Consider the following 12,744-nt stretch of genomic DNA (forward strand, 5'->3'; position numbering starts at 1 on the left):
GCACTTCCTATCAGATGATGTCAAACCAGCGTACCACACCGTGTTGCAGTATGAAAGGACACTTTCTATTGACCGGTAGAAGGAGATAATCAAATGTTGATTGACATCGTTCTTCTGCAATACTCTGAAGAGATGGAGTCTCTGTTGGGCTTTCTTAACCACCTGGGTTGTATTTATTTTCCAAGTGTGATGTAGTGGTTAAGAGCGGTAGTCTCGTAATCTGATGAACCGGGTTCGCGTCTCCGCTCCTCCACATGCAGCTGCTGGGTGACCTTGGGCCAGTCACACTTCTCTGAAGTCTCTCAGCCCCACTCACTTCACAGAGTGTTTGTTGTGGGAAAGGAAGGGAAAGGAGAATGTTAGCCGCTTTGAGACTCCTTAGGGTAGTGATAAAGCGGGATATCAAATCCAAACTCCAAACTCCTCTTCACTGATATAAACTCCCAGGAATTTAAAGGAAGAGACTCTCTCCACACAGCCCTCCCCAATGTACAGTGGGGCTAGTTTTCCTCTTTTCCTCCGAAAGTCCATCTTCTTTGTCTTGCTGATATTAAAGTGCAAGTTGTTCCCTAGGCACCATGTAGATATTTTTGGGACCTCCCCTCTATAAGCTGATTCTTCTCCACCTGTTATTAAACCCATTATGGTGGTGTCATCTGCAAACTTAATAATAAGAATAATGTATATGTGTGTGTGTGTGTGTGTATTTTTGTGTGTGTGCGTGCGCACACACTAAACTAATCTAATAATGGGTTAAATTCAGCAAATTTAATATACAAACAAGACAGGTGGGCTTCTGTTGAGATCGCATGATACACAAAAATTATTTTCTTAAGGCTTTATTTCTGTATTGCCGGGGGTTGGACTAGATGACCCTTGGGACCCTTTTTACAATCCTATGATTCTATTTTTCCTCCCTTTAAATGCTGTCGAGGGTCGCCCAAAAAACGCCTCGCGGGACAGACCTCCCTGCCATAGACGAAACTGGTCCGATCGGGCCAACCTTGCAGCGTTGTTGCTTTGCTAAGGAGCCAGCATGCAAGCCGGCAGGGACAGCCCTCCTTTTCAGAGGAGGCCACGGTCGGCCAACCCTGCCGGCAGCGGACCTTCCCAAGCGCAATTGTTTGCAAGGATCGATTCGCTGCGCGCGGATTTGGCGTTCCTGCAGCTGCTCCTCCAGCCATGCAAGGGTGAAAACGATGCCGATGCAAGAGAGAGCGGATTCCTAGAGAGGAAGGGCATATTTTTTTGGGGGGGGGGTGCTTGCGTGGGGGTGGAGGGGAGGAGGAGTCCTCCGGAGCAAAGGCGGCTCCCCCATCCTGCTTTGCAAAAAAAGGGAGAAAAAAGCCAGCCTTGGATTGCAGCCGGAGGTTGAATTGCACGGATGCATTTATTCGCTGCAAAGCTGACAGCTGGTTCCTGCGCCTGCCCCACTGCAGCTTGAACCGGGAGGTCGCATTCCCGCCCCCCCCCCAGCCCTCCCCGCACATCCCTGCAGCGCTTTTTTGCAGAGGGAAACTGTCCTTTGTCCTTCCCAATCACGTGAGTCTCCCCCCCCCCTTTCAGCTTTTGGGTGCAATGTGTGGGTGTGGGGAATGAAGGGGCTGGAAGCCCTCCTTTTACCCCCCAAGTGGGGGTCAGACAGCGCCTTGGGGGTGGGGGAAGGCCTGGGGAGCACAGAGGAGCAAGGCAAGCCCCCCCCCATAGCACCCTTTTCTGGTTTGGATCATCAGTTTCCTTAGGCAAGAGGGAGTTGGGTACAGTGGCGTAGCGTGGGGGGTGCAGGGGGGGCCGGCCACACTGGGCGCAACATCTGGGGGTTAGGGGGCGCAAATCCACAGGTTAGGGGGCGCAAATCCACGGGTTAGGGGGCGCAAATCCACCGGTTAGGGGGCGCAAATCCACCGGTTAGGGGGCGCAAATTACTTGCCTTGCCCCGGGTGCTGACAACCCACGCTACGCCACTGGTTGGGTATGTATGTTCATGTATGAGAAGCGAGTGGTCTCTCCTTCCTTGGCAGAGCTTGGGTGTGCCACCTGTCAGGGATCATTGAGCTGTGATGTCGGCATTGCAGGGTGGGGGGCTGGGCTAAATGGCCTTTGGGGGACCCTCCTGACACGACAGTTTGGTGATTCTGTGAAATCCGCAGAGCGCAAGGCTTTATCCGTATGCTGGGCCAATGCTTCCGAAGGAAAGCACAGGAGAGGAGGCGGGAGAGGGGTCTTGTGATCGGGTCCTACCACTTTGGCGCGATTCTGCAGCAGGGCTCCTCTCAGAGTCCCAATTTCACGTGCAGCTGATCCAGGATATTCTTTTTACGTTGCTGTCTGGCATTCTGAGGGTTTGGCCTTCTCGGTGGTGGCGCCCAGCTTGTGGAACTCCCTCCCATCAGATGTCAAGGGGATGAGTAGCCACACAACCTTTAGAAGATATCTGACGGCAGCCCTGTCTAGGGACGATTTTTTAATATGTAATGTTTTATTATGTTTTTATATATGTTGGAAGCTGCCCAGAGTGGATGGGGCATCCCAGTCAGATGGCTGGGGCAGAAATATTATTATTATTATTAGTAAAGATGCCACCAGGACCCATTGGTGTTGCACACTAGACAAACTCCTTTCCCCTCTTTCCTCCTGTCGGCATCTTCTCTTTCGTTAGCAAGATGGCTGGCTAATATCTCCAGACAACCAAGAAATAACAGCCATAATAATCCGTGATTGATCATGCCTGCTTTGGAGCATCTTAATTTCCCCAACATCCCCAGCTATATTGATGATGCAATGGGAGCCTCTTTTTCTGGCCACATCATACGTTAAAGCACCATGATGCCGGTTCGAACAGCTCTTGTTCCCAGAAATCTGGGAGCTGTGGTTTGTTATAAGTGTGCTGAGAGCTGGAGGAGTGACACCCTCCACCCCAAATTCCCCTTGCAGAGCTACAATTCCCAGAGTTTTCTGTCAAGTGGGATTGACAGTTAAACTGTAGCTCTGTGATGGAGAACTGGGATCTCTCCTGAAAATGCTGGGCACCCTTAATAACGTTAATTTGGGTAAAACGGTCCCAGATTATTAAAGGCCTTATGGTAACAACTTGAACTCGGGCCTGGTAGTAATTCAGCAACTGGTGGAGGTCCCTGAGCAGGTTCGGCATTGCAGAAATGTATTGTTCTTCTTTTTGGTTTTGCAGGACCCACATTTTAGGGGCAGATTTTGCTTTATGACCGAAATTGGCAGAGCAGGGAGGGCGTTCTTTGAACCACCTTGGTGGCCCTGCCTTGGAGCACAGATGGGATAAGTAGACGGTGAGAAGCAGAGGATTCTGGGAAGGAACTGTGCAGACAATCCAGAACGAGGAGGACGCCCTCAGCTCAGATGCTCAGCTCCAGCACTTCAGACGGTTTCTCTAACACGGCCTGCCGAAAGGTTTGTGGCTGACTCCACCATCTTTGCCCTGAGTGACTGCGGCCAGAGCGATAGACACGAAAAGCCTGATCTGGTTCTCCTAGAACAGTTCTTGGCTGTCCTCTCCACAGAGATGGAGAACTGGGTGAGGGAACGTGGAGCAGAGACCGGTTCCCAGGCGGTGGCCCTGGCCGAAGGTTTCCTCTCGAGCCGAGCAGAAGATGTGAAGCATACGGAGGAACAGCAGGTATGATAATCTTTATTGTCATTGTCGCATACAGAACAAGGAAAAAATCTACATCAGACATTCGAAAACCAACAAGCCTGCTATCCCAACTATCCCAGCCTGGTTAGCCCCTAAAAACTCTGATACCCCATAATTGAATACAATATACTCACATAGAGACTACCTTGTTGTTGTTGTTTAGTCGTTTAGTCGTGTCCGACTCTTCGTGACCCCATGGACCAGAGCACGCCAGGCACTCCTGTCTTCCACAGCCTCCCACAGTTTGGTCAAACTCATGCTGGTAGCTTCAACCATCTCGTCCTCTGTCGTCCCCTTCTCCTTGTGCCCTCCATCTTTCCCAACATCAGGGTCTTTTCCAGGGAGTCTTCTCTTCTCATGAGGTGGCCAAAGTATTGGAGCCTCAGCTTCACGATCTGTCCTTCCAGTGAGCGAGACTACCTTACACTGCGTTTAAAACCAAAATCGCATTTGGATAGAAACTGTTTCTCAGGCAGCTAGTCCTAGTCTTTATAACTCTGTACCTTCTTCCAGAAGCCAGAAGCCGAAAGAGATCATTTCCGGGTTGCGCACTATCCTGTGCTATCTCTGCAGCTTTCTTGTGACACCTGGAAGCATAGATTTGATCCAAGGTGGGAAGAGTGCGCCCAATTATTCTCTCCACAGTCTTTACAACCCTGGACAGCATTGTTTTTCCCCTGACCGTGCAGCTCCCAAACCACACACACAGACCATAAGTTAAGACACTCTCAACAGTACAATGGTAAAATGCCATCAACAGGTCCTTTGAGAGATTGTTTTTGCGGAGGATTCTCAGAAAATATAACCTCTGCTGCGCTCTCTTCATCAGGTCTTTGCTTCATCTTGGTGGTTCCAGGGGGCTGAGAATATTTTCTAAGGACATTTCCAAAGTGTGCAACGGTTGTCCACTTTTCACCCATTCTGGAAGTCCTCCAAGGAGAGGACCGCTCATTTCTTTCCTAATCTCTCTCTCTCTCTCTCTCTCTCTCTCTCTCTCTCTCTCTGTCCCCTCTTTTCTGTTTCTGATCCTTGATGCTCTTTCAACTGCAGGGACTATTTGCAGAAGAAGCCGTGAACTTTCCTGAGGCAGAGGAGGACCTGTCAGACCCCAGGCAGATGCCTCTCCCCAAGTGGTGGATCAAACAGGAGGAAGAAGACGAAGGCGCTCCTTCGTTGGGTAAGGATTCACAAGACATTTCCCAGCTTGGGTCTTCCCTTCTTGAGCGGGTCTCTCTTGTTTTCCCTTGATCCTGTGTCGGGGAGGAGCTGACTCCACCAAATGCTTAGCTTCCGTCGTTCGGGAATTAATACAGTATTTTCTGGAAGGGCGATTTTGTGGGAATTAAACTCTAGTTCCCATAGTAGCAGACTTTTGTTGAAGACAGCCCTGGGTTATTTGACCATTTAGCTATTTATCTTTTCCCTCCTATAAAAACTACGCAAGACACTCTCTTTTAAAGTTTTGTTGTTGTTGAAATATATACCATATTTTTCGCTCCATAAGACACACTTTTTTCTTCCTAAAATGTTAGGGGAAATATCTGCGCGAATGCGTGGTCCCTGGAGCTGAATTGCCCTGGGGCAAAAAGCAGATCATGCTTTTTTTTTTTTGAAAGAGGGAAGTGGGTGTTGAAACAAAGCCACTGATCGTTTGCTGATCGGGAGAGAGATAAGGAATGCTAGAGATAAAGGAGGCTGCCTGGGAGGGGGGAGGTAAAGACAGTAAACTTGCAAAGGGGGAAAACAGGAAGACTAAAGGAGAGAAATTAGAATAAAAGGAAGAGCAAAAAACTGCTCCAGCTAAGGAAAAAAGAAGGAAGGGAGTGTTGGAAGGAAACAGCTGATTGGTGGGATTGGAAGAAAGATAAGGAACCTAGCGGAGTCTGTTTGACTCCCGAAACTGTTCGAAAACCAAGGCGTGGCTTCCGGTTGGCTGCAGGAGCTTCCTGCACTCAGTCGGAGGCCGCGGAAGCTGTGTCGGACGTTTGGCTTCTGGAAAACGTTTGCAAACCGGAACACTCACTTCCGGGTTTGTGTTTGGGAGCCGATTTGTTCGACAACTAAGCCGTTCGGTAACCAAAGTACCACTGTACAAGTGTTATTCCAATCCTACTAACAATTTTGGCTGTTTACAATGGTTTTTAAGATAATTATAATTTTCCCCATTCCTTATTCAACTTTTGGTCTTCCTGATTTCTGATTCTTCCGGACATTTTAGCCATTTCCGCATCTTGACGTCCTGACGTCCCATGCTTGAGAATCATGCTTCTCTCCTTAAGCCCGGCAGAAACTTTGTGGGCTTGGGGAAGACTAGCCTAGTCCCCTTAGTCCATTGACTGCACACCACCCGTCTAAATAATTAAGAAACCGGTCTTCCTTTGTTCCCCTTGCAGGAGAAGGACTGAGGATTATTGTGGTGTGTCCTCCCTCGCCCCTTCCTGATGGCGGAGTGGAAGCACCTTCTGTGCCTCTGGAGCAGGTAAGAGAAGAGGCTGCCGGTGAGCCTGGCTGCCTCTGTGTCCAGCACAACGCACTGGGCCTGGAAAAATTGTGGGAATGTCGTGGATAGCAGGAGAGGATATATTGATGAAATATTATCCTTCCTCACTCACGCTAGTGAGTCAGTAGTAGAGTATGTTCTCCAGTATATTGCAAGAAACTAGTTGGTAGATTCGTTGGAATCTCTTTACTTAAGCAATCCAATCTAGGTTGTCCAGATTGGGTTTTGTTCCTGGTAAATTCCCCCTTCTTCTTTGTTTTATTTCATCTTGATGTATTTTGTTGTCTGCCGGCTCTCAGCCAGCAGCACATGGGCTCATTCCCATATGGGATGAACTCAAACTCTGTTTTGTAACTATAAGCTAAAGTCTGCATTCAGTTTGCTTACTGAACGTCAGTAAACTTCTTATCATTATTTTAAGAGAAGACTGTTTTGTCTTTATTCTTTTTAGGAGGGATTAAAGGGGAATTTGGGACGCGGGTGGCGCTGTGGGTTAAACCACAGAGCCTAGGACTTGCCGATCAGAAGGTCGGTGGTTCGAATCCCCGCGACGGGATGAGCTCCTGTTGCTCGGTCCCTGCTCCTGGCAACCTAGCAGTTCAAAAGCACGCTAAAGTGCAAATAGATAAATAGGTACCGCTCCGGCGGGAAGGTAAACGGCGTTTCCATGCGCTGCTCTGATTCGCCAGAAGCGGCTAGTCATGCTGGCCACATGACCTGGAAGCTGTATGCCGGCTCCCTCGGCCAATAAAGCGAGATGAGCGCCACAACCCCGGAGTCGGCCACGACTGGACCTAATGGTCAGGGGTCCTTTTACCTTTACCTTTAAAGGGGAATTTACGAGGAACAAAACCCAATCTGGACAATGCTGGATTGGATTCCTTAAGTAAAGAGATTCAAACAAATCTACCAACTAACTTCCTGCTATATACAGGGGAATCTACTCTTCTACTGACTCACTAGTGTGAGTGAGGAAGGATAATATTTTTATTTTTATTTTTAATGTATTTTTATTAAAGATTTTCTTGATTTACAAAGGTATGTGCAATGTCTCCCTCTTGTATTTTTTCCCGTGTAACATTTTTTTTTACAACTTGGTTTCATTTGTTGAGACTTTAGGAAGAAAAGGGGGAAAGAGGTGGAGTGGGAGAAAGATGAGTGGCGGTGGGGTCGGGTGGCAATGTTTCTATTTTATTTAATATATGTGGGGTTTTGTGTCAGCGTCGCTTGTGCAGGTTCCTTGCTGTTCACTTGTGTGCCTTTGGTGGTGAGAGAGGTTGGGGTTGGCCTAGGGTGTGGTTGTTCATTTGTGGTTGGCTGTGGTGGTCTTTGTTTACATGTGTGGGTGGGGTGGGTGGGTGTTTTGGATCAGGTTAGCCATATTGATTTGTATGCTGTTGATGGGTTTTTGTCATTGTCTTGTTGGGCTGTGTGTGTGATAAAGGGGAGCCATACCGGGGTGAAGGCGTCTTCTTCTGTTTGTCCCCGTGTCAGTTTCAGTTTATTAGTTAATTTTTCTAGTAAGGCTGTTTCCCAAACTATTTGGTACCATTGCTCCATGCTTACTCCTGACAGGTCTCTCCAGTGTCTGGTGGTAATAATAATAATAATAATAATAATAATAATAATAATATTTATTTATAGTAAAAACATAATAAGGGGAAAAGGGGGGGAGGGGGAGGGGAAAAAACAATTTAAAATACAGGTTAAAACGCAATTTAAAATGCAGCCTCATTTTAAAGTAGCCGATAAATCAAGACCATAAGGGGAGGGAAACATAAGGGTCAGACTGAGTCCAAACCAAAGGCCAGGCGGAACAGCTCTGTCTTGCAGGCCCTGCGGAAAGACGTCAAGTCCCGCAGGGCCCTAGTCTCTTGTGACAGAGCGTTCCGCCACGTTATGATGTTTCTGGTTGCTGAGAGAGGTGGGTTAAGGAAGGATAATATTTAATTAATATATCCTCTTCTACTATCCACAACATTCCCGCAAAAATCAACCTCTTCCCCATCTGCTCTCATCCTAGCTGCCCAGCAAGGAAGCTGCGAATGTTGTTTCTGATGATTTAAATCTTGAAAGGCAGCTACATAAGCAAGCTTTTCCTTCTTCCTCTTCTTTGCCATTCTCCACGCGGAGATCACATTTCTTTTTATCCCCCGCTCAGGTGACGTTTGAGGATGTGGCTGTATGTTTCACCGCGGAGGAATGGAGCTCGCTGGATCCGGACCAAAGGGCCCTGCACCGCGAGGTCATGGAGGAGAACTGGAAAATGGTCACCTCCCTGGAACAGCAAGGCTTGGCTGCCCACGAAGCAGCAGTGCAGGCTGGGAGCAGTGAGGAACTCTGGGAAAGGACTATGCAAAAGCTCATAGGTGAGCATCTCCCTTTTTTCTGTGGCTGAGGCTCCGTTTTCCTTGTAGCTGGTAAAGTCACCCTCCCATTTGTGATCTGCAGTGAATACTCCCTTTCTTTTTTAAAAAATAATAATTTTTATTAATTTACAACAAAAACAAATCATACAATGATTTCACGTCCAATTTTCACAAAGCCTTCCTTTTCTAGACTTCCTTCAGCTTTCCCGTAAATCTTTCGTAGTCATTACTAATTTACGCATTTCTTAAGTTTGCATTGTCATTATTTAAACCTTTCTTTTTCTATTCCCTTTTAACAATACTTCTCGCGTTTCACAGTGCTTTTTAAAATCCCTCTAGCGTTATTTGACCCTCACTTATGCTCTCCAGATATTCCACAATTTTTCCCCAGTCTTCTGTGAACTTTTGGTCTCTTAAGTAGCTAATCTTCCCAGTCATTTTATCCAGCTCAGCATAGTCTAGCAGCTTCCTTCTCCATTCTTCCATTGTTGGTATTTCCTGTTGCTTCCATTTCTGAGCCAGTAACATCCTTGCAGCTGTCACTGCATATTGAAAGAATTTACTATCCTTTCCCTCTTTTCCCAAAATACCTAACTCCCTTTCTCACTTCAGTACTTACGAAGCTTCCTTTTGTTCCAGGAGCAGGGAGTCAGGGCGAAGGGGAACGCAGCGCGGCATCGTTGCCAAGAGCCCGACGCAAAGAGGGCAGAGAGCCGAGGAGGAAAGCGGAAGCTAAACAGAAGAGCAAGGAGTCGTCCGCCCGTCGAGGCAGCGGCGCCTGCGAAATCCCAGCCGAAGAGAAACAGGACAAGAGGAAGGAAAGGTGTCCTGTGTGCGGCAAAATGTTCAAATGGAAATCGAGCCTCGATGCTCACTCCAAAGTCCACACTGGGGAGAAGCCGTTCAAATGCCTGGAGTGTGGGAAGGGCTTCAGTCGGAGCTCCAGCGTGACGTCGCACGAGAAGATCCACAGAGGGGAGAAGCCGTACGAGTGCGCCGATTGCGGCAAGAGCTTCATTCGCCGGGACTCCCTCATCTCCCACCAGAGGATCCACACGGGGGAGAAGCCGTACAAGTGCCTGGAGTGCGGGAGGAGGTTCAACCGGAAAGGGAGCCTTATTTTCCACCAGAGAATCCACGCGAGGGACAAGCCCTACAAGTGCTCGGAGTGCGGCAAGAGCTACTGCAGGAATTCGAGCCTCATCTCTCACCGGAGAATCCACACCGGCGAGAAGCCCTTTCAGTGCCTGGAGTGCGGGCAGAGCTTCAGAGAGAAGAAGAGCCTCACCGCTCATCAGGGAACCCACACGGGCGAAAAGCCCTTCAAATGCTTTGAGTGCGGGCAGAGCTTCAACAGCAAAGGCAACCTCAATTTGCACCAGCGGATCCACTCCGGCGAGAAGCCTTTCCGGTGCCTGGAGTGCGGGCAGAGCTTCATCCGGAAAGGCGCCCTTATCTCACATCAGAGCATCCACACCGAGGAGAAGCCCTTCAAGTGCTCTGAGTGCGGGAAGTGCTTCCGGAAGAACTCGAACCTGGTTTCGCACCAGAGCATCCACACGGGCGAGAAGCGGTTCCAGTGCTTTGAGTGCGGGAGGAGCTTCACGCGGAGAGGCACGCTCAACTTGCACCAGCTGCTCCACACCGGCGAGAAGCCGTTCAAATGCCTGGAGTGCGGGAAGAGCTTCATTGTGAAAGGGTCCCTCGTTTCGCACCAGAGGATCCACACGGGCGAGAAGCCCTTCCAGTGCCAGGAGTGCGGGAAGAGCTTCATGAGGAGAGACTCGCTCATCTCGCACCAGAATATCCACACGGGAGAGAAGCCCTACACCTGCCCCGAGTGCGGGAAGAGCTTCCGCCAGAAGAGCAACCTCACCGCTCACGAGGGAACCCACACAGGGGAGAAACCTTATAGCTGCCTGGAGTGCGGGAAAAGCTTCCGGCGGAACGAGAGCCTGAAAAAGCACCAGAGGCTGCACCTGGAGCAGCTGCCTTGGAACATGGAAATAGCTCCCATGGCGACTCCGGTCCACAGGGGAGGAACCATCCAAATGCTTCGGATGTGGGACGAGCTTCGGCCAGAATATAAGGATCACGTCACACTGAAGAACCCACCCATGGGGGAATCCTAGAAGTGCGCACAGCATGAGGGGGAAGTGCCAATCTTCTTTAGATTCCCTATATTGCAGGGGGTTGGACTAGATGACCCCTGGCTCCCTTCCATCTCTACCGTTCTATGAATCTGTCGTTTTGCGATTCACAGCCGAACGAAGCATATGTAACAAAGTAGATTAGAGCAGTCGATGAAGTAGATTAGAGAATCCCCCCCCCCCGATGGACCACTTGATGGTCTTGACAAACCATTTAATTACAGTTAATACCTCTTGTTACGTTTGCTTCAGGTTGAGCATTTTCAGGTTGTGTCCCGCAGCGACCCAGAAGTACCGGAAAGGGTTACTTCCGGGTCTCACCGCATGCGCAGACACGCAAAGTGACGTCACGCGCATGCGCGGAAGCGGCGAATCGCGACCCGCACAGACGCGGGGTGCGTTCTGCTCATGTTGCAAACGGGGCTCCGGAACGGATCCTGTTCGCAGCTAGAGATACCACTGTATTCCCCTCCCCTTGCCCATTGTAGCAATTGTAACACACTGTGCTAAGTGCTGTATGATTTTAAATGGTATTTTAAATGCTATTTCATAGAAGGACAATTTGCATTTGGATCGCAATAAAAGGCAATATAAGAAATAAAAGAAGCAATGGAAAATACAGCTAAAATCAGTATGAATATTTAACACGGACGTGCCATGGAATACCTGAACGAAGCTTGTGGACCACTGGGAACCCCTGGAATAGAGCTCTAGTGACCAATTGGACTTTTGCAGCCAACAGAGAGTCAACACATGAGACTGACGTTCAAATCCCTACAAACCCTGTATTGTACTTAGGGAAATGAATAGAGTCGGAATCTTACAAAGTTTAGTGTTTTGAGTAAGCATTTAACACTGTCGCCTTTTGTGAATGAACTATCACTCCTAGTGACCTAGAGCGGCCACCGCCATGGGGGCTGGGGACTCAAAAGAGAATTTGGGATGCTTCAGTTGGGTGGGGAGATGATTATATGGAGCAGTGATAGTGGCTGATAAAACTACTATTGAGGCACAGAGGGAGAAATGGACTCCCTCTCTCATTTTATGAGAACTCAAGTTTACCTAGTGAAAACAAGCGGCGATGTTTAGGGAGAGAGAGAAAAAGGACGATGAGGACCATCATCTTACACATCGATATAATGTTGTGGTTGGGTAGTTAACTGCTTCACTTTTTTGTGAATGAACCATTTTGTGGCTGGCGCCCGTGGCATCTTCATCAAAATTCCAAGGGTATTCATTGGGAAGAAAAAAGCTTGATGGCGACCACATCTCTCCCTATATTCTCAATCCAAGCGTACAAGAGGCATTTATCCAGAGTTGGAGGCCGCAATCCTGTCAGCCAAGCAAACACACTCAAGGTGAATGAGAAGCAAGGCCATTGAAAGGTATAGGTCCCCATAACACACCTGGGAATATAACTGCCTCGAACTCCCTGGAAGTTTACTTCCAGGTCGACATCTTCCAATGGACTTGTATTTTGTGGGACTTTAAATTGGATGATTCCTCACCCCACCCCATTATGCCTTTTATTTTTATTTTGCAAGGATCGACCACGTAGCCCTTTTAAAGTAGAGATCTTTATCCCAGTCTGCATCTGTGTTAGATTTGAAACTCATATATGGTTTTCTCCTTGATGCCTCGTAGGAAGTGATTCATAAATTAAAGTAAATAAAGTCCTTTCCATTGTTGGACAAAGAGGCATGAATCCCTGAAATGCACTTCTCTCTCTCTCTCTCTCTCTCTCTCTCTCTTTCTGTCTGTCTGTCTCCCCCTCTGTCTCCCTCTCTCTCTCTCTCTCTCTCTCTCTCTCTCTCTCTTTCTCTCTCTCTCCCTCTCCATGACAGGTTGTCAATCAACTGGCGTTTCTGGACCTGGTTCTGTCTGTATCCCTGTAAGAAAAGAGTTTGGACCCACTGTGCGTCTGATGACGTCACCTGGCAGAATTACGGCATCATATGATTTGACAGGCGGGTGCTGCCACTCACCTGCCAAAGTTGATCTGCAAAGCCTGGGATTGGTGGAGAGCTGGGCTCAGACAATAGCTCCTACTGACAGAGA

At 48.5% G+C, this 12,744-nt stretch overlaps 1 protein-coding gene across 3 annotated transcripts; it reads left to right on the forward strand.

The window, feature by feature from the left end:
- The first annotated feature begins 1,268 nt into the window (after positions 1 to 1,268).
- On the forward strand, positions 1,269 to 12,381 carry LOC310670289 (uncharacterized protein). Of its 3 annotated transcripts, XM_083425387.1 has the most exons (7): positions 1,269 to 1,542; positions 3,188 to 3,423; positions 3,534 to 3,649; positions 4,718 to 4,844; positions 6,061 to 6,146; positions 8,329 to 8,536; positions 9,176 to 12,381. In XM_083425387.1, the coding sequence occupies exons 3-7, from the start codon at positions 3,536 to 3,538 to the stop codon at positions 10,666 to 10,668; spliced, it is 2,028 nt and encodes a 675-aa protein (XP_083281513.1). In that variant the 5' UTR covers positions 1,269 to 1,542; positions 3,188 to 3,423; positions 3,534 to 3,535; the 3' UTR covers positions 10,669 to 12,381. The 3 variants fall into 3 exon arrangements, with proteins under 3 accessions (XP_083281513.1, XP_083281511.1, XP_083281512.1); XM_083425385.1 differs by having other exon boundaries at positions 3,188 to 3,649; XM_083425386.1 differs by lacking the exon at positions 1,269 to 1,542 and having other exon boundaries at positions 2,805 to 3,649.
- The last annotated feature ends 363 nt before the right edge of the window (positions 12,382 to 12,744 follow it).

Source organism: Podarcis tiliguerta (assembly GCF_965153285.1).
Source record: "Podarcis tiliguerta genome assembly, chromosome: 2".
Lineage (NCBI taxonomy): Eukaryota > Metazoa > Chordata > Lepidosauria > Squamata > Lacertidae > Podarcis > Podarcis tiliguerta.